Below are 26,463 nucleotides of genomic sequence, written 5' to 3' on the forward strand. Positions count from 1 at the left end.
ATTGGTAAGTCAACATTTATAGTCCACTATTAATAGTACAATTCAATGAAAGACAATAGATTGCGCTGAGTGACAGAGTTCACATTTCAGAGCAATTCTGTACTGACAGGAAACGGTGCTCTCATCCACATAATCAGTCAAGATCATAGAATTTTATTTTTTATACTGATAGTTAAAGTGAATTGCATTCAATGAAAATTCTACATTATACAGTCTGACAAAAAAGACAAATCAAAAACCATGCATTTCTATCTCAGTAGTCAAGGGCTAATACTAAAATTGTGGCACAAGATGGGTCACAATATATACACCTAGATGAAAACTGAAAAAATGTGTCAGTGACATTGTGAGAGAAAGGTAGAGCACACTTAACTAATGCCTTATATGGGGAGAAATGGGGAGAAAAGAACCACAATGGAGGCAGAAAACAAATTATGCCACTAAGATCTTGAAGGCGAAAATGTAGATGTTTTTTGCTGTAATTGTAGAGGAATAATTAGTCCATTATTCTAAGTATCTTTTACAATAGAACATTTATCAAACTTCAGCTAAAAATGAACTAATTTTAATAAATTTAACAACACTATAGCAAAAAAATAAACAAGACAATGCATTTTTTTACAAGGTTAACCCCCCCCCCCCGCCCCGCCCCAGCCAGAAAAAAACCTTCTGACCCCTGCAGATGTGTTAACAGGTTAAAATATAATTTTTTACAATATATTCCAGCAGCTAATTCCTTTATGTATTTGTAGAACTTCCTGTCCCATACATCTGCAGGGGCAGTGTATGTCACTGTTCTAGGGTCACCACCTCCACTGCCTGTCCGTCAAGCGTTACCGTATTGTCAATGCGTGTGGCTACGGGAGCCATTGCGACCTGAACAGGTCGATTTCCCTGCGCCAAACTGGTGACGACAGTCTGATACATGCTGACTGGAATCTGGACGAGACCTGCAATGAGAAATCAGATGTTGAGAAATATGTGTTTTCTTCTATTGGTCCAAACCAGTGTATTTTAACAGCCAATATTTGACCCCTGGAATTGATTTCAGGGGGCATTTTTTTACATTCATAACATATTTATATTCTAACCATATAAAAACACACAGTATGTCACCCACTTATGTCAACTGATACACAAATATAGAATAATATTATAAAATAATAATAATAATAATTTTAAATATATTTACAAATTATATTTATAATATATAATATTTACAGAACATAAGAATCACAGTTTAATTTTTTTTTTTTTAAGTTATTGAGAGCGTTTTCTTTTCAGCCATTTTTAATCAATAACTAGTCAGGGTAGACAGAATATTATGAAATACATCAAATGTTAGATAAAATATTTTTTTTTAAATAGAGAATTTACTATTGGGGCATCTTTTGTCTCCCCATTATACACATCTGGGGCAACCTTGTCACTTTAGGTAGCATTTTTGCTTTGGGGCTTGAATTTCTTTTCCTATTCCAATCGTTGGGGATGCTTAACATGCATCATACACCCAAATCAAAGCAGTTACAATCGTGATGTCACCAGCATACAAGGCACCCCCTGAAGATGTTCTAGTGGTTTGGGACACACATCAGCCGTGATTAGCAGCACACAGCTTGTCATCTGAGACAGCTGGAGGAAGGGGAGCGTAGGACACTTTTGTAGTCAGACAAGACTGTGGGCTGGACGTTGAGCCGAGTGGCCATGTAGACTGCGTGTTTCGAGTCTGTGCACTAAATAGAGAGGGCTGGCTCTAGATAGAGGCCAAGGGCAGGGCTACTGCATCACACTGCAATGCGGAACAATGGAGTGATTGAGGCGACCGCTCCCAGCTTCTGTTTCGCTCTCTCTCTCTCTAAGTGTACCCCTGTCTCTTTCTCATTCTATCTCTCTGTCTTTCCATGCCCAGCTGTGAGCAGGGCAGCCTGGATTACTGCTGCAGTCACATGGAGTGTATTGGGGGTGGCCAATCTGTCCTGGCCACAAACTCATATGGTCAAAGTGGAAGGTAGGTTAACCCATGAAGTTAGTCTTATGACTATTGGTGTGTTTCCACAGGCCACAATAATTACATGTTTATTAATACTTATTGAAAAGAAATGGTGCCTTCATACAGTAGTAAGCTCCTGCCAAACTCCCTGGAAATGTTCACCAGACTTTGCCATAGGGATTTGCCAGAAAACTTTATTTTCGTAAGGGCTCCAAAACTACTGAAGAGTCTTCGAGTCACAATGGTACAACTCTGTCCCAAAGTCCAAAGCAATGTCTCATATTTCAACCAAATCCACCGTTTTGCCAGTCAGATGCTTTGTTTCTCCTCCCTGTGCAGACACAACCTACCCCCCCAAGCAAAATTTTCCCTTTAATCTCAGCGTAACACAGAAATAGATCAGTTTTGACTTAAATGGGCATGGGAAAATGTTAAACATTTTATCCGATAGCCCCAGAACTCTTACATCAACTTAAGGGGGAATCTTATGAAACCTGTCAAGATCATGGCAGGGTCCTCTTTCAAACCAAAATCAGAATAAATAAAAACAAAAAAGCTACTTTTTAGAGACCATTATGATTTTTTGCATTATGAAATTCTTTTCATGACAATTAAGCACATTTAAACTCCCTTCGCCCAATTCACAGTAGCCTTATATAATGCGAAATCATTCTCATTACTGTAATGCAAAAAAAAAATAAAATTAAAATAAGTAAAAACAATTAAAAGTATTTATCCATTATTATAGTATTTACTGTATTAAATATTTTTTTTCTTGTTGCTAATTTTAATAATAAAAAAATAAATGTATAAAAGCAGTGAGATTGGGGGGGGGGGGTGATGGGGAGGGGGGATGTGGCAGTGTGGTTGTGCTTAGTTGTCATAATTGTCTTGATTATGTCTAAATGCAAAAATGGTACAAAAAACAGGCTTCATTTTCTTAATGCAAAAATGTATAAATAAATGAAATGAATAAATCAGTAACGCTTTACAATAGTTAGTGATTTTATGCCATGCCAGCTTCCATGGCTATTTTCATGGCGTAAAACATGTAAAAATATGTTAAAAGGTAATTAAAAACCTAAATAAGGTTTTTAAAATATATTTTCGATAAGAACTCTAAAACTGACTCAGGGTTGACTTGGTTAAAAATCTCTTCAAAAGTTTTTGCTGAGTAAAATAAATTTCTAAAAGAAATAAAACTAGCACAATCCACTAAAATATGCTTAAAAGATATTGAATTCTGACATGTGGTGGATAATGGTGGATCTTGATATTAAAAACTTATATGCGAGTCTGGAATGTCCTATTCGGCACCTGGTGTAAATGATCTGATCCCAGCGATTCCTGAAATTAAAGATACATCTTTTGCCCACTACAGGGTTGATTTCATGCATTTTGTCTGTAGTGCATTGATCCCATTCAGTCTGCCATTTGTTGATGTAAGAGAGTATGGTAGGTTTCAGATCTGAGGTGGTATGGAGCATTTTTTAAGATCTGTAGAAAGTGCTTCTTTAGCAGCAGAGTCTGCTCGTTCATTTCCTAGGATTCCACAATGGCCAGGTACCCAGCAAAAGTAAATTTTAAAATGCTGTGCCTCCAGAGCTGACAATTTGGTTAGAATATTTACAAGGGCTGGGTGGTCATTTTTGAGTGATGCAAGTGCTTGAAGACATGATTTTGAATCTGTTATTATTAAGAAATTTCTCTGTTGTGTTGTCTTAATGTGACCCAGTGCTAGAATAATAGCGTTGGCCTCTGCTGTAAAAATTTAACTCTGATTGGGGATCCTTATTCCACTTTTTTGGTGATTGATCACATATGCAGTCGACACATGATCTCCAGACTTTGATCCGTCTATATATATTGGTGTGTGTGTGATGGAAACAAGTTGTTGAAGGTATTCATTTGGATGGGTTTCAGATTTTTCTTTTTTTTTACACTTTACAATAAGATTCTATTTGTTAACATTAGTAAATGCATTTGGCATCATGAACTAAAATTAACTATTTTTACAGCATGCATTTATCTTTATTAATGTTGATTGAATTGTTATTGTTAGTTCATAATGCATTAACTAATGTTAACATATACTGTGTACAATTTTAAATTTAAATTATATTAATTTAAAGTAAATGTTGAAATTAACATTAACCAGGATTAATATATGCTGAAAAAGAATTGTTCATTGTTAGTTCATGTTAACTAATGTTAATAAATACAACCTTTTTATAAAGTGTTTTTATATATATTATAAACATATATATATATATATATATATATATATATATATATATATATATATATATATATTTTGTTTATTTATTTATTTTTTCGTTTTGGGGTGAACAGTGACTACCGAGACTTACCCCTTAAAAAGAACAAATAAAAAACAGTTCCTACACACACTCCACATCGTGAGCCTGCCTGGCAGGTACAAGTGAATCTGTCTAAATGCTTTGATTTCTTGCAATCACATCTTGTCTCAATAATTGACGGGGAGCACCTGAAGCATTGCTTTTTGGGTGAAGTGCCTACTAACCCTCTATCACTCTGACATCGAGGGTTTCTACCAGGCTTACGGAGGGAAAGAGGGGCACTGGACCAGGAAACGTAAATAAGTCACGACAACCTCAGACTACCCACTTCAAAGCTGCGCCTGCACTGCCACTTCACTGATTGAATAAGGTCAATAAACGCTGGCAACCTATCAAGTGTCTTTTGTTGACTACGCTCTAACCAGGCTCCCCGAGCTGAAGCATAAATTAGGTTTAATTGCGCAGCCTGCTTGTTTACGTATGAGGGAAACAGAGCGTACTCAATCCCAGCATCCTCTAGTAACCTTTCTAGATGAAGTCAGTACAGTGTTATATTATTTGACCAAAGTGCAAACATAGAATGAGAAAAGAATACAAGCTATAACTTGTTTCATTTGTAAAGATGTACGTACAGATCCTCCGTACAGCTAGACTGCAAGTGTTTTTGTATGATTACACACTTCAACCAAGGTACGCTATTCCCTCATGACGTTTTTTAGAAACACTGACATAACTATGTTCTATCTACACAAATTCTAGGGCTAAATGCAGGACAGTAAGCACTTAATGCGTAAAACACAAAAGATCGTAACACACTAAACAAAACAAACATTGTAATATTATTATATTGCTTATAATATCGCAATATAATTTTGTTTCAAAGTATCACTAGTATTTTGGTGGTGAAGTAGCAGTGCTCATTTTGTTTTACCAAGATGGTGGAAAGCTGATGTCCATTTCTTTAAATGTAGTTTTAATGCTTGCTAATCAGCTTTTATGTTTAAAATACACCCCGCGCTCCTGTCTATTCTATTAAGTTCATGCGAGTGTGTGTGTGTTTCATACACAGGGCTTCCCGGTGCTGACAGCTGGCTCAGTGATTAGACTCTGCACTGATAATAGAGAGGATCAAAGCCCTTCAAGAGGGTTCCTTGGGGGTTAAGAGGGGGAGGGGCTTCGGTTTGGTCACCGGGGAAAGCCAGGACACTAGGTAGGATATATAACTGGGAAAAGGTGACATATTATCAGACCAGCCTGTAGCAGATCAATTTTGAATTCTACCATTACTGAATGCAATTAGCACAAAACAAAAAATGTATAAGTTGTTACGTGCGTAGATCGATGGGTTAAAATATGGTAAAAATACTTCTGGGAAGTTGACGTCCTACAGTGTGACATAGAGATATAGAGTACTAGAGTGTGCTGTGCATATGCAGAGCGCTTAGTGGTTGAGGCAAAGTGAGGATTAGAGAAAAGTGTAGAGGCTGACATGGGTCACACACACACACACCATCTGTCCCACAAACACCCTGGGGATTACAGAAGACCTCCACAGACTTCCTCACACATTACCTTACACATATGTGCACACACCTATACGAGACGTGACATTCATGATGACGAAAGGGATGTTTCGTCATAAATACGTCAAACTTTCCTGTTTATTGTTTACAGAATAAAACGATTTCATAATATATCATCAAGTATGGGCGTGCTTTAACTGTGTACAAAATACCTCCACAGGTTTGGTATTATACATAAGTCAGGTGTGTGCATGTGTGTTTTTGATAGAGAGATAATGGCATGGTTATATAGGATGAATAGGTTGCGCTTGTTTGCTAGTGTGTGAATGCATTGGTGGAACACCACTGTGAATGTAGAGTGTATGTGTGTGATAGAGCAAGATTTTGTACCACTGGCATCCTGAACTCCCGTTAAAGCTCCGACTGCCGCCGCTGTCTCTCCTGCTAGCACGATCTGCCCTCCGCCCTGAAGAGTCGCTTCTGCTAATGTCGCCACTGCGTGAGCTGCTGCTTCACTGCAACACAAACACACAAACACATTAGCCTGAGGCAATAAACACATCTTATATTAGCACAGGTTGCATAATCACACAATACTTTACAAAGGTTTTATCCAGCATTTGATAGACAGACTGGTGTTTATTGCCCCCTAGTGCAGGAAATCAGTAAATTAAGGAATGATAATGGGTACATGGCCTACAAATGATGGTCCTAATAAAACAACTCTGTTAACAAATACAGCTTTTGAATATAAAAATATGTATTAGTATATGTTGAAATGAACATTACAACATTCATTAATCTTTGTTAAAAGTATTGTTAATTCATGTTTACTAATGTTGTTAACAAATGATAACAAACTGAACCTTATTGTAAAGTGTTACCGATGATATTTTATGCAGGGGCACTTTAAAGGGGTCATGACATGAGGATTCACATTTATCTTGATCTTTTAACATATAAGAGGTCATTGTACTATAAAAACATACTGAAAGTTTCAGAACTCAAAACGCCTTCCTCACTGCAAAAAGAAAATTTGTTGAAACCAAGCTGCCAAAACGACTCGTTCCCTACTTCCTACACATTTTGATGTCACACTGTGGTAGACACTGTGGTTGCATCTGACCGCCTCCACAACACATCAACGCCTACTTTACCTTATTACTTAGCCCTGCCCAGTAGTGGTGAGCAGTGAGATGGCAAGGGGAGAACAGGTCAGTCAAGAGCAGAGCCAATCATAACAGTAGGCGTTTTATGTCAAGTCTTAAAGGAGAAGCAACACCAAAACCGAGTGTTTCTGACAGAGGGTCAGAATAAGGGTGGAAAATGGTCATTTTTTAAAATATATTACTGCTTTATTTGTGCAAAAAAACTAATATTATAAGTGAACCATATTAAAATAATAAAAAAGGCATGTCATGACCTCTTAAAGGGGATCAATTAAGAGACAAGACTTCTCTGAGAGGGCTTTAGCATGCCAAAACCGTCTGAGATGTTACCTCTATAAATTCATCCCCCTTAAAGCATTGATGCTACAGTCATAAAAACACTGCTTTTGTAATAGTGCCTTATTTCACCATCTTTAACCAAAACTGTCAAGAAAATGACTGTCAGACTTCAAATTGCAGGTTATAATGCATAGTCTGTAGGTCCCCATTTTTTGCACTAAAACGTTACAGATATTTTTTAAATGATCTATGCATACAGATGAACATGTCTGGCCATTCCATCGCATCTCACTCTGCTTTTTCAGTGTACAATTGTCCCATTCCATTGCGTTCTGTCTACAGTAGTTGTTTTCTGAATGCAAGAATATGCATTCGATCTGGGTCAGGTTAACCCAAAACCAGCCAACTAGTCATTCAGGCAACCCACCGACTAATCGATTTTGAAAATGTAGTTTTGCACGTTCCTAGTTCTTACTGTGCTCAGCAAACTGACAGTAGATTTAATGCTTTATGAACACTGCTGCTGTGAGCACAAAACAATGCCTCCACTGCCTAATTGTTGTGGGAATGTTGCATAAACCAATTGTTCCCACAGTGCTGTGTTTCTAGGCTGCTGCTGCTGCTACCAGCTTGTGATAAACAGGAGAGTGGACTTAGGTGAGCCTCTTAACAAGACCCCAGGGACATGTACCTGTGTCTGGGACTGAACTAAAGGCTGCTGTGCTTCAGTATTTTCTCTCTCTCACTCTTTCTCCAACCCAATTACTTCCCATGAGTACCTGTTGAGCGCCATGGTAACCGTTGCCCCAGGCTGGATCTCTTGCGATGCAGCAACTGCAGCTTCGGCTAAGGAGGCCACAGCCTGTGTGGCCTCGGATGCTTGCGTGGACTGGATGGTCATCTCACCACCCTGTATTGTGGCCCAATTTTGCTCCACCTCAAAGAGAAAAAGAAGAATGGATATGAACAGAGTTATGACCCGTAGTACAGCACACTATCTAGTGATCATGCTGTATGTATGTCGATTGAATATTCAGACTAGAAAGTGTACACTCAGTTTATGTGTTTCCCTGTGTGTTGATGTTACCTCTCCATCCGTCACTGTGGAGTAATTCACCTGGGCGACTGTCACGGTACCTGGCAGCTCTGATGCATCTGCCAGTGTTGCTACTGTGGCTCCAGTGCCAACCTGTTGATTAATAAAGCATTTCATCACAGGGATATAAAGAGATTCAACAAAAACACTTTTACATGGATCAAACACATTCACAACCCCTTTTAATTCCATAATGTGACTTTTCTGTGCAATAGGATTTAAAGCGATAGTTCACCCAAAAGTTAAAATTCTCTCATTATTTACTCACTCACATGCCATCCCAGATGTGTATGACTTTCTTTCTGTTGTGGAACACAAACAAAGATTTTTAAAAGAATATCTCAGCTCTGTAGAGCCACACTATGCAACTGAATTGTGACCAGAACTTGAAGCTCCAAAAATCACATAAAGGCAGCATAAAAGTAATCTATATGACTCTTCAGAAGTGATATGATATATGTGGGTGAGAAACAGATCAATATTTACTAGGGCTGTCGATTTAACACGTTAATTCAGTGAGATAAATTTGATAAAAAATAATGCGTTAAAAAAATTAATGCAATTAATCATGTCCCTGGACTGTAATAAGGAAGATTCCTGTGAAATTCAAGCTTGAAGTACCACCTGTTTTCTTCAGGGTGCAGTAGGCGAAACTTCAGCTGTAAAGGCAACGCACAGCTTATACAGAGAACAAAACAACCCTGCAGCAGACAGTACAACACGAGGGTGCATTCTTGCATTCAAAACACATCTTGATGGAGCGCAAATCCAAACTAAGGGATCTTGAGACGTGTTCTTCTAAGTATTAAACTAAGTTTAACTTGACACAGCGACCTAAAAATTGTATGTTTATGACACGACGCAACCAAAGTGAGACATTCCAAAAGCATCCATCTGATGCAAGTGTACATTGATGGGTCCTTAGACAAGCCCTCATAATAAATCTCTGACTGACAAATTCACATGCAAAATGGATTTCTGTGAACTGTATGCCAATGATTGGCTTATGTTCAATAATATGCAAATAAACAATACATTGGATTCTAAAGCCGCTTTTGGTATTGTCTTATCAATGCTTAACTCCTCTGCCACAATAATGTAATGCATTTTAATTATCTGATTTTTTTTAGAATATATATATATATATATATATATATATATATATATATATATATATATATATTCATTATTTGTAAATATTTAAAGATAACTATTTATAATTATTTCATCATTTTAATTATTGTTATTTGAGGGGCTTTCTCAGCAAATAATTATATATGTGATTAATTGCGATTAATTAATCGGGACACCATGTAATTAATTTGATTAAAAAAATTTAATTGATTGACAAAATCTTTTACTTTTATTATAAATCTTCACTTTCACAATCTGGACTTAAAAAGGACTTAAATATTGATCTGTTTCTCCCTCACACCTATTATATTGCATCTGTAGACATGGATTTAACCACTAGAGTCATATGAATTACTTTTATACTGCCTTTAAGTGACTTTTGGAGCTTCAAAGGTCTGGTCACGATTCACTTACATTGTAAGGACCAACAGAACTGAGATATTTTTCAAAAAATCTTTGTTCTGCATAAGAAAAAGTCATACACATCTGAGATAGCATGAGAATGAGTAAATGATGAGGGAATTTTTATTTTTGTGTGAACTATCCCTTTAAAATGAGATAAACAAAAGTAGAACAGTACATGATTTTATCTATCAGGAATTGATTGGATATAATATTTGATTGGTCTTTATATGACAGGGCAGAGTTGAAAAATTACATTTTGATAGAAGATTAAGACGACAAACCTTGCTCTTTGGAATTATATGCAACAATTGCGCAACAATTATGCACATTAAGACCAGGATTGTGCATTAAAGCAAATAGAGTCAACATTTATTTTACATTTATTTTTTTCAAGAAAATCTATATATATTGTTTAAAATGTGCTTTTAGATATTAGATAAAACACTTGATTAATAAATACAAACTATACCCAATAAACTTGATTTTTAAAGCTTACGGTATAGTTTGAGTTGTCTGAGGCTGAATTCGGAATGGCATACTACACATACTACATATGTGTCTATGGCAGAAATAGTATGAGTAGAATGGTAGTATGCAATAAAACAACTGTGTAGCTGTTTCCACAGCAGGGATCTGAGCTCACCTGTATGAGCGAGACAGTTCCATCAGGATTGCTGATCGTCTGCACCACGGTCTGTGATGGCACCAGGTGCGCAATGCTGTGTGTTGCAACTTGTTGTGTGGTGACCTGGTCCTCAAAGGCATAGAGCAGGTCCTCTCTCCCATGCTGCTTGTAGCAGTTCTTCACGATAGTCCTCAGGGCTTGCGTCCATGACACCTGTTTCCAATGGAAATAAACCCTAAATAAGTCAATATAATGCAATCTTTAGCTCATTTGTTTCAATTCAGCTGCAATTTTGTGAATAATAGGCAAAATTATGGTGTGACTTAATCGTGGTCCAAATCTGCATTCTTACTACATATGTGAAAGGGCTGGGCGAAATTAAATATTCATGTATATTTGTAGTGATGTAGCTGTCAATTAAAAATGAAAGGTGCACTAAGTAAGATTTTTGCTGGCTCTTACTCGTCCTGTCAGTCCCAGTAGTACTTGTGGTTTTGGACTCTCTACTGACACCCCTCGTCCTGAATACTAGAAGTTTGTTTACCAAATGCTGCTGCTTTACACACAATTTGTTTATCCTCTGTTTTGTTATTTTTTGTCTGTGTTTTTATCCGTCTCATAATACACACATCCCTATAATGGACATTCTCGTATCCAATCCAAACAAATTTTCACATGTTGTTGCACGCTAGACTGTGCAGCCGCGACTCGCGAGCTCTCTGCCCTGGCTGAAAACTGCCTTGTGCTGACGCTTGCTGTTCGATGTCGCGCCGCTTATCTGTGAGAGCTGCAGGTCAAAGCGGTTTGTTTCATGACTCCAGCAGGGACCTCTTATTTGGACATTTTATCTGTCCACTTGCACTCATTCTGCTCAGACTGTCTGGTTGATTACATTCCTCTTTATCAATACCATACAATCACTCTGGACTACACTGTTGACTCGGGTTTTGTTGCAAGTATAATTATACATCATTTTCTAAAAAAATGCTATTCGTGTCTTAACATGTAAAAAACGTACTTAGTGCACCTTTAAACAACGTTTCGAATATTGCAGTGATTTTTGCGCTTGCATTAACATCTCACATTCCTTGTCTTAGAATGAATGTTAAGAAAGATGTTTCAGTATGTCTCTGGGTTATACATACTTCATTTCAATTTCCATGATTCAGTTCAAACCGTCCATTTCAAAATCCTTGAAAACTGTGATTTGACGATTCATTAGAGCCATCACTCAAAATAAAGTTTTTTTTATTTAATATATTAATGTTTTAGTAAATATATATGTAGCTAAATATTGCTGTTCATTAAGTTTTATTATATAAATTCATTTAAATTTATATTAAATATTACATATTAAAAATCATTCTTTCTTGTGTTAATTTAGTGAAAAACATGCCTTTATTATTTTAACTAAATTTGATCCTGTAAATTACTTCTTGCATTAAAAATCTGACCTACTTGGTTCTAATAGTTGTTTGGTTGATGATGGTTTTTATTGGGAAAAGAAAACATTCTTTTAAGCCATTTCAGAGCAAATACATACAGTTAAAGTCAGAAGTTTACATACACCTTGGCCAAATACATTTAAACTCAGTTTTTCACAATTCCTGACATTTAATCGTAGAAAACATTCCCTCTAAGGTCAGTTAGGATCACTACTTTAATTTAAGAATGTGAAATGTCAGAATAATAGTAGAGAATGATTTCAGCTTTTATTTCCTTCATCACATTCCCAGTGGGTCAGAAGTTTACATACACTTTGTTAGTATTTGGTAGCATTGCCTGTAAATTGTTTAACTTGGGTCAAACATTTTGGGTAGCCTTCCACAAGCTTCTCACAATAAGTTGCTGGACTTTTGGCCCATTTCTCCTGACAGAACTGGTGTAACTGAGTCAGGTTTGTAGGCCTCCTTGCCCGCACACACTTTTTCAGTTCTGCCCACATATTTTCTATCGGATTGAGGTCAGGGCTTTGTGATGGCCACTCCAATACCTTGACTTTGTTGTCCTTAAGCCATTTTGGTCATTGTCCATTTGGAAGACCCATTTGTGACCAAACTTTCTCATGATGCCATCTATTTTGTGAAGTACACCAGTCCCTCTGGCAGCAAAGCACCCCCACAGCATGATGCTGCCACCCCCATGCTTCACAGTTGGGATGGTGTTCTTCGGCTTGCAAGCCTCACCCTTTTTCCTCCAAACATAACGATGGTCATTATGGCCAAAAAGTTCCAATTTTGTTTCATCAGACCAGAGGACATTTCTCCAGAAAGTAAGATCTTTGTCCTCATGTGCACTTGCAAACTGTAATCTGGCTTTTTTTATGGCAGATTTGGAGCAGTGGCTTCTTCCTTGCTGAGCAGCCTTTCAGATTATGTCGATATAGGACTCGTTTTACTGTGGATATAGATACTTGCCTACCTGTTTCCTCCAGCATCTTAACAAGGTCCTTTGGTGTTGTTCTGGGATTGATTTGCACTTTTCGCATAAAACAATGTTCATCTTTAGGAGACAGAATGTGTCTCCTTCCTGTGCGGTGTGATGGCTGCATGGTCCCATGGTGTTTATAATTGCATACTATTGTTTTTACAGATGAACGTAGTACCTTCAGGTGTTTGGAAATTGCTCCCAAGGATGAACCAGACTTCTGGAGGTCCACAATTGTTTTTCTGAGGTCTTGGCTGATTTCTTTTGATTTGACCATGATGTCAAGCAAAGAGGCACTGAGTTTGAAGGTAGGCCTTAAAATACATCCAAAGGTACACCTCCAATTGACTCCAATTAGCATATCAGAAGATAATTTGCTAATTGCCTAAAGGCTTGACATAATTTTCTGGAATTTTCCAAGCTGCTTAAAGGCACAGTTAACTTAGTGTATGTAAACTTCTGATCCACTGGGATTGTGATAGTCAATTAAAAGTGAAACAATCTGTCTGTAAACAATTGCTAGAAAAATTACTCATGCCATACACAAAGTAGATGTCCTAAACAACTTGCCAAAACTATAGTTTGCTAATATGAAATCTGTGGAGTGGTAAAAATGAGTTTTAATGACTTCAACCTAAGTGTATATAAACTTCTGACTTCAATTGTAAATATATCAATAAAAATTTATTATTGTCAAACCCTGAAAAATAAATCTGAAATGTATCAACAAGCCTTAGTGAGAGCACCCTTTCTGTCAACATTACCCTCTGTTTTTGCTCCTCTGTCCGGACGTCACTACGCACGTTGGCCCAGGGAATGTCCTCTGGCCACCAGATGGGTTTACAGCTCTCTTTCCCCCAGCCAGGCTTCCCACGGCCTGTAGAATACTTCAGCATTTCTGGAATGAACGCTCTGAGCTGGGCCTACAAAGGAACAAAGAGTGAATACACAAACAATAACTGCAGGTGATTTTAGACTGGGAGTGGTAGAGAGCACTGTGCCCTCTGGAAAAATGCATGTGAAAATGAGTTTAAAAACAGCAAGCCACTGATTTTTTACTCTTCCTTGAACACACATATAGCTTCTAAAAGTAGTCTATTAGATTTCTATTTGAAGACCAATCTATGGGTAAGGCTCCAGTGCAGTCTGACTGCAATAGATGGAGAGGACTGAGGAAGGACTCTATAAGATTTCCTAATCTCTAATAAAACAAACCCATCAGACAGTCTAACTCTAAAATATACAGTAGTTTATGCAGAAAAAAATAGTTTACTTTTATGCTGGTTGGTCCATAATCACTGAGCACCTATCTTTGATATAACAGCAATAAAGAACACAAACATTACAATGAGGTCATGTTGGTTTCGGTTCGTTTTTAAATGGGGTACATTATAACAATGCAAGTCAATCAGATATTTTTAGTGTTACTTTACATAACTAAATATAGTGTTCCTAATACCGAAAATACATACAAAACAAAGTCTGAAAGGAGTCTATAAGAGATTCTAGCTGAATAAATTGCTGAAAATTGTGGGGAAGAAAAACAATTAGAATTAAAATAGAATGTTTGATGAATTTCAATGCAGTTCTGCCTTAAAAGCACTGTAATCATTTTGTGTTTATCTTTTTAATATCAGGTTTTAGACCCAAGTTGAGTTGTATGGGGCAGACCACTAGCCCAGAGACAGGCCCATCCTCAGGTTGAGGGTGGAGTTTAGTACAGTGTACTCGGTGCCCTTGATAATTCCATGGCCAAGCCAGGGATTGTACTTCCCAGTGCACTGTAGCAACGTCTGTTCACCTCGACATCACAAGCAAAATTTGGCTTGGGAGGAATAAATCAGTTCCCAAAAGAGCACCTCCCTCCCAATCTCTCTGTCACAAACATATTAACAAACTTCCTGTCAGTCTGGTATTGGACAGTAACAGACGACAACATGGCAGAGGGCCAGTGAAGAAGGATTTTAGCGCAAGGGATAAAAAAAGTTTTGATATAACCAAATGACAATTAATTAAAACATAAAACACAATTAGCGGGATCCAAAACCTTTTTGTCAATGAACTTTTAACATGATCAAATGTCAAATAAAAAAATAAAAAAAGATTGTTGTTCATTATTACTGGATACTTTTTTTTTTTTAATCCTCTGAATTGAGATTGCACTCACAAAGAGCAATTTTTAGCCAAAAAAATATTTTTGCCCCAAAAAAATAAAAAAATAAAAATCCGGACAACTATAAAAAATATATTTACTATAGAAATTTTCCTGACTTTACACAACTTCAAGATATTAATTTCCATAATTTAATCAAAGTATTTATAATTACCTTTTTATAATATATCTATACAATTATATTATTTATCCAATTAATTAAAATTTAAAACATAATTGTACAAAAATAATTAATGGCAACTGCTTAAACGTAAAATGACTAAACTAAATAAATACTGATGTTAAGTACTCTGTTTAAAGTCCATGCAACAGACTGCCTACAACAGCATCATGCGAAGCAGGCTCTTCCTTGTGTTTATGCAGATGGCCTAATTATGCAGCAAAGGTATTAAGAGGAATCTCACGCCTCAAACACACCGCTCAGCCGCCCGTTCCCTCCCCCTGCTCTGCTCTTAATCCACCTGGGAGCCAATCAGAAAGCTCTGTGCTCGGCCACGATGTGCCGGATAATTACTTGCACGCACAAGCCTCACCTGATGATCCCTGCACAAACCTGCCTGCAGCTGCCACAAACTAAGCAAGGTGTCTATCCTGAGGGACATCAGCTATCTGCAATCCGCCCCCAAACACCATGAGGGGCGATGAGCAATGGGTGAGATGGTAAATACATTGGTTATAGTGCCATATAACTTCAAAAAAAAAAATAAAGAAGAACTTCTCCAAGTTACAATAAGCTATCCTAGTGGGTAGTGTCAGAAATGAACTTATCAGTTAAGGGGCCTTGGAGTTGTTTTCAAGGTGCAATTTTATTTAAATGAGGGCATATTATTTGAACATATTTATTTCATTTAACTGAAAAAAAAATTTGACATAATTGTTTTTCTTGACACAATCTCTAATCAAGAGCAATATTCAAGTGTTGAAATGTTTCAGAGCAGAATGTAACTAGAAAAATTATACAAGTAAAAACCTATTTTTACTATTTAAATTTCCACTACTTTTAAGGCCTGGAAAACACTATTTTAAAATTCTCTTTAACAATTTCCGAAATCTTGCACATGTCCACTATTACCCTTTAAGCTATTATTAACAGTTCAACTTGCATGATTCTTAAATTCTCCAACACAGAAACCTTATGGCAGCTTAATTTACTGACTTCTTGCACTAAATTATTTTCAATGTTAATTTAAATAATAAGAATAAAATAATTTTCTATCCCCCTCGCCCTCCAGTTCTATTCACATGAAGCAGAAGTAGCATATTTCAGCTTTTGATGTAAAAAGAATAGGTCGGATTACAGTTTGATTACTTTTATTTCTGTTTAGTACTGCACCACAAGCATTGTTTTAACAACGGAAAAGATACAAAAACATCAAATAATGCATCCTTGCCTCATAGTGCCACCTGGTGCCTACCTGTGTCATCTTGTCCACAGACACTGGTATGCCATCAATGGTGAGTGGAGGAAGTTCAGAGCCAAGTTCTCCACCACCAGGGGGTGCATGTTCAGCCAGAGCATTCTCTAAATCCTCCAGAATCATGCTCTTGTATTTCCTCACCTAATCACATGACAGAAAAAAGGACAGGCCAAAACAGTGTTTAAATATTAGAGACACTGCACTTAAAGGGATAGTTCACCACAAAATGACAATTCTGTCATCATTCACTCATGTTGTTTTAAACCAGACTTCCTTTCTTCTGTAGAACACAAAAGATTGTTAGGGAGACTGTTAGCCTCGATGCCCCTGAACACTTCTACGAAATCGAAGAACGTACGGGTTTGACATCAATTAGAACAAAATCTGTCCAAAAAGAAGGCATTTTTGCATTCGTTTCAGTGGTTTGTGACAGCTTGCCAGGGCGAACTTTCAGGAAAACGTTTTCCCCGCTGCTAAACACCTTCTTACTGCCATTTGTCCACGTCATTGGTAGGTGTGACCTGGAGCTCCACCTACTTTGAGGCAACAGCTAATTCCCATTCAGCAGTTTAGATCAGGATCAGAATGAGATTTATTGCCAAGTATGCATACACACACAAGGAATTTGTCATGGTGACAGAAGCTTCCAGTGCAAATGCAACCGTATATACATGCATACAAACATATCACATTTAAACATTTATATATAGTGACATAAAAATTATAAAAAAGAAATAACAAATGAAAAAAGAGAAATATACAATAGAGCAATAATGTTGTTAGAATAGTTTATATACAGATATACAGTTATATGCAGGTGACATGAACACACCAATATGCACTTTTTAGTGAGCTGGTGCAAATTTACCTACATCTGTACGATTGTTCGCAAAAAAACTTTTCCCAAGACAATCACATGCAAATGTTTTATTTTTTTTTGCTTAATTAGTCTACAAAGGAAATCAAATCTACTCAAGTGCTCATTCTCACTGTTGTTTAATATGCTGCTTCACTATACGCCATCTGCAACCGAAAGCTATTCACACATCTGCCCATAGTAAGATGCCCATTATCATTCTTTTGTCTTTATTCTACCCATTAACACTCTTTTTACAGTAGTATCACTGTCTTCATAAATAAATTACAATAACAGAGTGTAACAGGTGTTGTGTCGAAAGTCTGCTCCCCCTATGCCAAAGTCTGTTCCCCCATGTTTCCCCTTAAGGTTAGTATCGAAGTCAGTTCCCCCTATGTTTCCCCTATGCCAAAGTCTGTTCCTCCTATGTTTCCCCTTAAGGTTAGTGTCGAAGTCTGTTCCCTCTATGTTTAATGGCGCTGTCGAACACTGCTCCCCCTATGTTTCCCTTCAAGGTTAATGTCGAAGTCTGTTTCCCCTATGTTTCCCATTAAGGTTAATGTCGAAGTCTGTTCCCGCTATGTTTAATGTTTAATGGCGCTGTCGAATTCAGTTCCCCTTATGTTAGTTTCGAAGTCTGTTCCCCCTATGTTTCCCCTTAAGGATAGCGTCAAAATCTGTTCCCTCTATGTTTCCCTTCATGGTTAGTGTCGAACTCTGTTCCCCCTATGTTTCCCATTAAGGTTAATGTCGAAGTCTGTTCTCCCTATGTTTCCCATTAAGGTTAATTGCGAAATCTGTTCCCCCATGTTTCCCCTTATGGTTAGTGTCGAAGTCTGTTCCCCCTATGTTTAAAGTTTAACGGCGCTGTTGAATTCTGTTCCCCTATGTTTCCCCTTAAGGTTAGTGTCGAAGTCTGTTTCCCCTATGTTTCCCCTTAAGGTTAGTGTCGAAGTCTGTTTCCCCTTAAGGTTAGTGTCAAAGTCTGTTTCCCCTATGTTTCCCATGAAGGTTAGTGTCGAAGTCTGTTCCCCTTATGTTTAATGTTTAACGGCGCTGTCGAATTCTGTTCCCCCTATGTTTCCTCTTAAGGTTAGTGTCGAAATCTGTTCCCTCTATGTTTAATGGTGCTGTCGAACACTACTCCCACTATGTTTCCCTTCATGGTTAGTGTCAAAGTTTGTTCCCCCTATGTTTCCCCTTAAGGTTAGTGTCAAAGTCCGTCCCCCTATGTTTAATGTTCAACGGTGCTGTCGAACTCTGCTCCCCCTATGTTTCCCCTTATGTTAGTGTCGAAGTCTGTTCCCCCTATGTTTCCCCTTAAGGTTAGGGTCAAAGTCTGTTCCCCCTATGTTTCCCATTAAGGTTAGTGTCGAAGTCTGTTCCCCCTATGTTTAATATTTAACGGCACTGTCGAAGTCAGTTCCCCCTATGTTTCCCCTTAAGGTTAGTGTCGAAATCTGTTCCCTCTATGTTTCCCCTTAAGGTTAGTGTCGAAGTCCGTTCCCCCATATTTAATGTTTTTTTTTTTTCACCCAATTTGGAATGCCCAATTCCCAGTGCTTTTTTTTTTTAAGTCCTTGTGGTCACGTAGTGATTTGCCTCAATCCGGGTGGTGGAGGATGAATCCCAGTTGCCTCCGCGTCTGAGACAATCAACCCGCGCATCTTATCACGTGGCTTATTGAGCGTGTTGCCACGGAGACATAGCCGTGTGGAGGCTTCACGCAATCTGCGCTCAACTCACCACGTGCCCCACCGAGAACGAACCACATTATAGCGACCGTAAGGAGGTTACCCCATGTGACTCTACCCTCCCTAGCAACCGGGCCAATTTGGTTGCTTAGGAGACCTGGCAGGAGTCACTCAGTATGCCCTAGGATTTGAACTAGCGAACTCCAGGGGTGGTAGCCAGCGTCTTTTACCACTGAGCTACCCAGGCCCATGTTTAATGTTAATGGCGCTGTCAAACTCTGTTCCCCTTAAGGTTAGTGTCAAAGTCTGTTCCCCCTATGTTTCCCATTAAGGTTAGTGTCGAAGTCTTTTCCCCCTATGTTTCCCCTTAAGGTTAGTGTCGAAGTCTGTTCCCCCTATGTTTAATGTTCAACTGCACTGTTGAAATCTGTTCCCCCTATGTTTCCCCTTAAGGTTAGTGTCAGAGTCTCTTCCCCCTATGTTTAACGGTGCTATGGGGAACACTAACCTAAGGGGAAACATAGGGGGAACAGACTTCATCAGAACACCGGCACATATATTAGCCGCATATAGTGTGTTAGCGCATTCGCTCCATGAATTCAAAATGTAAACAAATTACACATTATCTAGTGCATATACATTACTTTAAATTATCACTGAGTAGTTAAAACAGCTACTTTTACTGATCTCATGTGAATTCTACTCATAGAATGAGGCATGAAGTCACTGATAACACATTTTAATGTCATATAAGCTTATGTTTTACATGTAGTCTTGAACGTCCTCATATTTAAATGTACCTAAACGCCTCCCCATGAAGCATGGTGGGTGATTTCACCTCAAGTTCAAGTTTGGTGAACTTTGACAGGTGAACTTTGACAGGCGAAATCACCGCGTTGACCAATAAGAAGTTGCTTGGTTTGGCGGGTGACCTCTGTGTCCTTCGTGCACAGCTACACTGAATATCCACAATGGACAAGGATTTCATTTTAGTTTCTTAAGTCTCACTGAGTATAAAGTGCAGCATTAAAAAAGGCTGCTTGACAATTATATTTTTGCTGGTTTCACATGGGGATGCACCAAAATGGAAATTTTGGCCAATGCGATATGTGTATTTGGAGGCCGATAACCGATATATTTGCAGATAAATCTATATCTGGAAATAAATCTACATTTTGTGTCTCTGATTACAAAAACAAAAGGCTCACCTTGTAAAGCCATATCTGGAGCACTTCAATCATGTAAACTGGATTACTGTTTTTATTTTATATCAACTTCAATTGCAGAAAACAAGGAAACCAAATGTAGCCTACTTTGAACAAGTTAAATAAAGAAATTTTACATTCCTTTGGCCAACTTTTTTCTTTTTTTTTTTTTAAGCATAAAGACTCTGCAATTTAAAATTAATTTGATGAGTGAGCTACTTTTATAAATACTGTACAGTGCATTGCACTTGATTCAAACCTGTGAAAAGGCAAATCTAAGGAGTGCAAACAAGTCTCAAACTCACTGTAAACACAATATGTTTCAACATAAAAAAAGAAACAAAAGGCATGTGACATAAATAAATACTGTATAATGGATTGTTTACTCAGATCCACTATGATCCTCTAAAGCAAAGCCAGAAGGCACCAATCAAAACTCACATGGTGAGTAGCATGTGCCTAAAAAATCCATAATTTATCGGCTTTAATAAATCAGGCAAATTTTCTTATCGGACCGATAACCAATAACTTTAAAATTCACATTTATAGGCAGATACCGATATGGTCGGCGATATATTGTGCATCCCTAATGTCGTATGCGCTTAACGTCCGCCCACAGCATCTTCGCCCGCAGAATTTCGCCATGAGAAGGTATGTGTGACCGTGCCTGAACAATGAACTACTTCTCCACAAGTGTGCAGGGGCCTTTAAAGATGACAGAATGTTAGCCTCAGTCACCATTTACTTTCATTGTATCTTTTTTTTTAATTTTTTTTTTTATTTAATGAAAGTGAATAATGACAGAGGCTAACCTCCTGTCTAAAATGTATTTTCTGTGTTCCACAGAGGAAAGAAAGTCATACAGGTTTGGAACCACATGAGGGTGTGTAAAAGATGGCAGAATTTTTACTTTTGGGTGAACTGTCCCTTTAAATGAGAATTAGAGATATAAATGTAAAGAAAAACATAAACTCACAAATACTCACCACATTCTCGAGTGGAGCGGCTCCAAACACTCTAAATACAGGGTTTGGTTTAGAGGGAGAGATGCACAAAACAATAGCCTGCTGGCCAACTCGTGTTGTGTACTCATCTAGAGTAGCTCTCAGCTTCCTGCAAACACAGCAAGGATATTTTTTTTTTTAATAAAATACAAAGACATAGACCTAGATTGACCAAAGCTGCCAATAATATTCACAGAGTTATACAATCCATAATAAGGTCAATACAAAGAGACCAGTTAACAATACTAAGAATATGGCTCACCTAAGCAGGCGAGTTTGTTGTCTTTTACGGATTGAGGGGTTTGACTCAAAGATGTGCGGCCGTTTACGTTTCTTCCCAGTTGCCACGGCAGCGGCTGCTGCCATGCCAACAGGTCCTGAAAAAGAATGAAGGGCATCAAATCAGCTGTTTAGGATGAATCAAAGGACCACAGTTCTCATTGGAAATGTACAAACATTCACAACCAACCCAAGTATTTACATGGTTTAAGTGTGCCATCTGGTGGTCAATTTGATAACTATCTGTCGAAAATTTTGGAAGAAGGTGAGTATACAACTACAGTTTGGTTAGGAACCTACCTGCAGCTGCCAGGTGTGCGGTGACCTCGTCTGTCCCAGTTGAATTGAGGATGTCAGAGTCATCATAAGCATCGTCATCGGGTGAGGAGGGCGAATCCTCATCAGCGCTTAGCATGCCGTGCTCCGTGTACGTGGCAACGTGCACCTGCCCGACCTGCTGAGAGACGGCGTGGGCCTCGATGGTGGTCATGTGCTCTGTTTGATGCACCGTGTGGTCTTCCATCATCCAGTACAGTTTCTCCCCAACACACTGAAACACACACAAATACAATAGCACGCACATACTTGACAAGCAAGTAGCTCATATATTTAAAATCATGTAAATGAGAGTCACATATTTTGAAAACACCTGAAGAGTCGTTTAAAAAGTTGACATAACAATAACTGTCTTATTATACCAGCCTTATTTAGCTTTTACTAGCAAACAGTCCTCCAAGTGTCTCCTAATTCTATTTAAAGGGTTAAAAAGATGTCTAAAAGTGACAAACAGCTTGCTATTAAACCTGAATGACAGTCAATGAGTCAAACAAGGTAATCTATTAGTACAGTGTAATGTGTTGGTAGTTAATTGCACAAAACATCTGCTATCATTTCAAACGGTAAAAAACTGGAAAAGGGCTTATAGATGGGCCAACTTATTAATATGGTGCAAAACTTAGAAATTAGTGTACTTGTGTTCCTATGTGACCTGTTTTCAAAATTGCACTTCATGTATTTTTTTTTGGTTTTTTTGTAAAGTTCATATTATAACATCTCTCCACTAGAGGCCACTAACAATTATAGTACTGTACTGAACCTTTTTGAGTGTTTCAGTTTTCACGGAACATGACATGTAAATAATAAATATTCATTAAAGCAATATTCCGGGTTTTATTCAAGCTGAGCTCAATCGACAGCATTTGTGGCATAATATTGTATACCACAAAAATTCATTTCAACTTGTCCCTCCATTTCTTTGTAAAAAGCAAAAATCAAGGTTACAGTGAAGCACTTACAATGGAAGTGAATGGGGCCAATTTTTGGAGGGATTAAAGGAAGAAACGTAAAGCGTATAATTTTATAAAAATCCCTTACATTAATTATTAAAACAGATGTATTTTTCTAGATGTAGTTTTTTAAAATAATAATTTTAGGGTTTATGGTGTCACGTGATCATGGCAACAAAGTTGTAAAACTGGATATACAGTCCTGTGCTAAAGTTTTAGGCACTTGTGAAAAATGTTGCATAGTGAGGATGTCTTCAAAAATAATGCCATAAATAGTTTTCATTTATCAATTAACATCATACAAAGTCCAGTAAACAAACAAGCTAAATCAATATTTGGTGTGACCACCTTTGCCTTCAAAACAGCACCAATTCTCCTAGGTAAACATGGACACAGTTTTTCTTGGTTGTTGGCAGATAGGATGTTCCAAGCTTCTTGGAGAATTTGCCACAGTTCTTCTATATATTTAGGCTGTCTCAATTGATTCTGTCTCTTTATCTCAGACTGACACGGTGTTCACTGGGGGGTTTTGTGGGGGCCATGACATCTATTGCAGAGCTCCCTGTTCTTCTATTCTAACCTTTTCTATTTGCAAAAGTAATGTTTGCGAGTCTTACATTTATATTTCCTATTGACACACTAAAGCTGAAGATATGAATAACCAAATTTTAAGACAAATGTTTTTGTGAAACACCTTAAGTGCCTAAAACTTCTACACAGTACTGTAACTTTAAATAGAAAAGGTTTGTAAGCAATTTCTATCACACTGAACTCATGTTAACACACATAGGCATACATACTGTTTATGTCTTGTGGCTATACTTGTGAAACAGTATTTTAACGTTTACATATTGGCCCCATTCACTTCCATTGCATGTGTTACACTGTAACCCAGATTAGTGCTTTTTTTTTTTTTTTTTTAATAAAAGGAGGGACGAGTCAAAATGAATTTTGTGGTGATCAATATTATGCCACAATTACAGTCAATTGAACCTGTACTTGTACTGAACCCAGAATATTTCTTTAAGTGACAGCATATGCATTTGGTAGGCCTACACAGATTAGTCATTTTGCAATGTGCAATAATGTAGAAAATGTATTTACAAGATTTAACGCAGACAATGAAATCTTGAACAAACAAACAAAAAAACTAAATGACACAAAAAGGAGGGCCTTTTTAACTTTTACTGAATAAAAAGACACTGTAATAACTGTATCAGACAGCAAGCAGTGAGTGGATTACATTTACTTCAGAGTGTTTGACATTAAATGAAGACAGACTTTTGAAATTGTCCCACGCTGGAAAAAAGAAAAAGAAATATGGAGGTTGATGTCGCACTGTACATCATCTGTAAGGATAAATAACCCAGCTCGCGCATCATCATTTCAGTTCGACGGCTGACACTGAGGTACATTTGATATAATGTTCACCAAAACCACTCACAAACACGAAAAAGCTATCTTCACGATTACTAAACCCGTCATAAAGTTAAGTATGAATCCCATGCAACACCAAACAGTCTATATAGAGCAGTATAGTCCAGCATAAATAACAGACACGCAAATGGCGGTTATTTTCAAACTGTGTAAAATATGTGTGTAAAGAGCGGGCAATACAAATATTAAACATGCCCACAAACTGTTAAATTACTCTTTCATACACGCCACGGTATTAAACGCTGATAATGTGCAAAAATATTATCTTTTAGCTCAAATGAAAACCGGTTCATTTTAAGTGGAACCGTTGTGTGTATAAAGCCATATTAACACGACATTATTTTCCGATTACGACCGATCGATAACACTAACGTTTCTATGTGATATTAGGCATACATTCACTTTAATTTCTCAATTAAACACATAAACAGAAGCTATCAAGCTCTGCAATGCTATTTAGCATCTGAACAAACCTACAGCGATTCTGTTGCAATGAATGCACATTTAATTTCTCTAGGCCAAAGGCCTGCATCTGCGCCATTATTCTTTTTGCCCCAAGTCGAACCGGGTAAATAAATAAATGCCATCCAGGCAAATGCCGGCGATAGCAGACCATGTTATGCTTCGCGTCGTCGCGATCTGCATCCGTGCGTGCGAGTGTGTGAAATGCAAACGCTGCCGGGTTGTTTGGTGCGGCTGCGCCGGGGCTGAAATGGCTGGAGATTGCGCGGTAGGGCACTAACCTCAGAGCGGCTGCGCTACTTCGGGCCTGCGCTGTGCGGCGGAGCTGCGAATACCAGCTGCAATGGAGGACAAAGAACGAGCGGCAACGGAAAGCGCGCGTCCTGAGCTCAGCGGCTGCTGATGCGCGTTCCCGAGCGATGTGCACTGAACAAATACCGCCCCTCCCTCTCATTTCATTGAAGTCTGAACTTCAACAACTTGATGCAGCTGCTGCACAAAGAAAGTCACTTCAGACTCGAAGACATGAAGGAATACACTGAATTTGTGGACAAATTAATGTGTATTGGCAGACATATTTAATTTTATTCATTTATTAAATGCAATACATTTACGTATATATATATATATATATATATATATATATATATATATATATATATATATATCTCGTTGAAGTCAGAAGTTTACATACACCTTAGCCAAATACATTTAAACTCAGTTTTTCACAAGTTCTGACATTTAATCGTAGAAAACATTCCCTGTCTTAGGTCAGTTAGGATCACTATATTTTAAGACTGTGAAATGTTAGAATAATAGAAGAGATAATGATTTATTTCAGCTTTTATTTCTTTCAACACATTCCCAGTGGGTCAGAAGTTTACATACACTTTGTTAGTATTTGGTGGCATTGTCTTTAAATTGTTCAGCTTGGATCAAACGTTTTGGGTAGCCTTCTACAAGCTTGTCACAATAAGTTGCTGGACTTTTGGCCCATTCCTCCAGACAGAACTGGTGTAACTGAGTTAGGTTTGTAGGCCTCCTTACTCGCACACGCTTTTTCAGTTCTGCCCACACATTTTCTATCGGACTGAGTCAGGGCTTTGTGATGGCCACTCTAATACCTTGACTTTGTTGTCTTTAAGCCATTTTGCCACAACTTTGGAGGAATCCTTGGGGTCATTGTCCATTTGGAAGACCCATTTGCGACCAAGCTTTAACTTTTTGGCTGATGTCTTGAGATGTTGCTTCAATACATCCACATAATTTTCCTTCCTCATGATGCCATCTATTTTGTTTCATCAGACCAGAGGACATTTCTCCAAAAAGTAAGATCTTTGTCCCCATGTGCACTTGCAAATTGTAGTGTGGCTTTTTTATGGCAGTTTTGGAGCAGTGGCTTCTTCCTTGCTGAGCAGCCTTTCAGGTTATGTCGATATAGGACTCGTTTTACTGTGGATATAGATACTTGTCTACTTGTTTCCTCCAGCATCTTCACAACCTTTGCTGTTGTTCTGGGATTGATTTGCACTTTTTGCAAATTACACTCATCTCTAGGAGACAGAAAACGTCTCCTTCCTGATCGGTATGATGGCTGCGTGGTACCATGGTGTTTATACTTGCGTACTATTGTTTGTACAGATTAATGTGGTACCTTCAGGCATTTGGAAATTGTTCCTAAGG

At 37.9% G+C, this 26,463-nt stretch overlaps 1 protein-coding gene across 2 annotated transcripts; it reads right to left on the bottom strand.

The window, feature by feature from the left end:
* Window positions 1–649: 649 nt before the first annotated feature.
* On the bottom strand, window positions 650–25,197 carry LOC127436743 (nuclear respiratory factor 1). 2 transcript variants are annotated; one of them, XM_051691068.1, is made up of 11 exons: window positions 25,062–25,197; window positions 21,896–22,145; window positions 21,579–21,693; window positions 21,299–21,425; window positions 16,555–16,698; window positions 13,731–13,889; window positions 10,558–10,752; window positions 8,367–8,468; window positions 8,059–8,216; window positions 6,222–6,346; window positions 650–950 (listed from the first exon to the last, which is right to left on the bottom strand). In XM_051691068.1, the coding sequence occupies exons 2-11, from the start codon at window positions 22,119–22,121 to the stop codon at window positions 790–792; spliced, it is 1,512 nt and encodes a 503-aa protein (XP_051547028.1). In that variant the 5' UTR covers window positions 22,122–22,145; window positions 25,062–25,197; the 3' UTR covers window positions 650–789. The 2 variants fall into 2 exon arrangements, with proteins under 2 accessions (XP_051547028.1, XP_051547027.1); XM_051691067.1 differs by having other exon boundaries at window positions 16,531–16,698.
* Between the last annotated feature and the right edge of the window lie 1,266 nt (window positions 25,198–26,463).

Source organism: Myxocyprinus asiaticus, chromosome 47 (genome assembly GCF_019703515.2).
Source record: "Myxocyprinus asiaticus isolate MX2 ecotype Aquarium Trade chromosome 47, UBuf_Myxa_2, whole genome shotgun sequence".
Lineage (NCBI taxonomy): Eukaryota > Metazoa > Chordata > Actinopteri > Cypriniformes > Catostomidae > Myxocyprinus > Myxocyprinus asiaticus.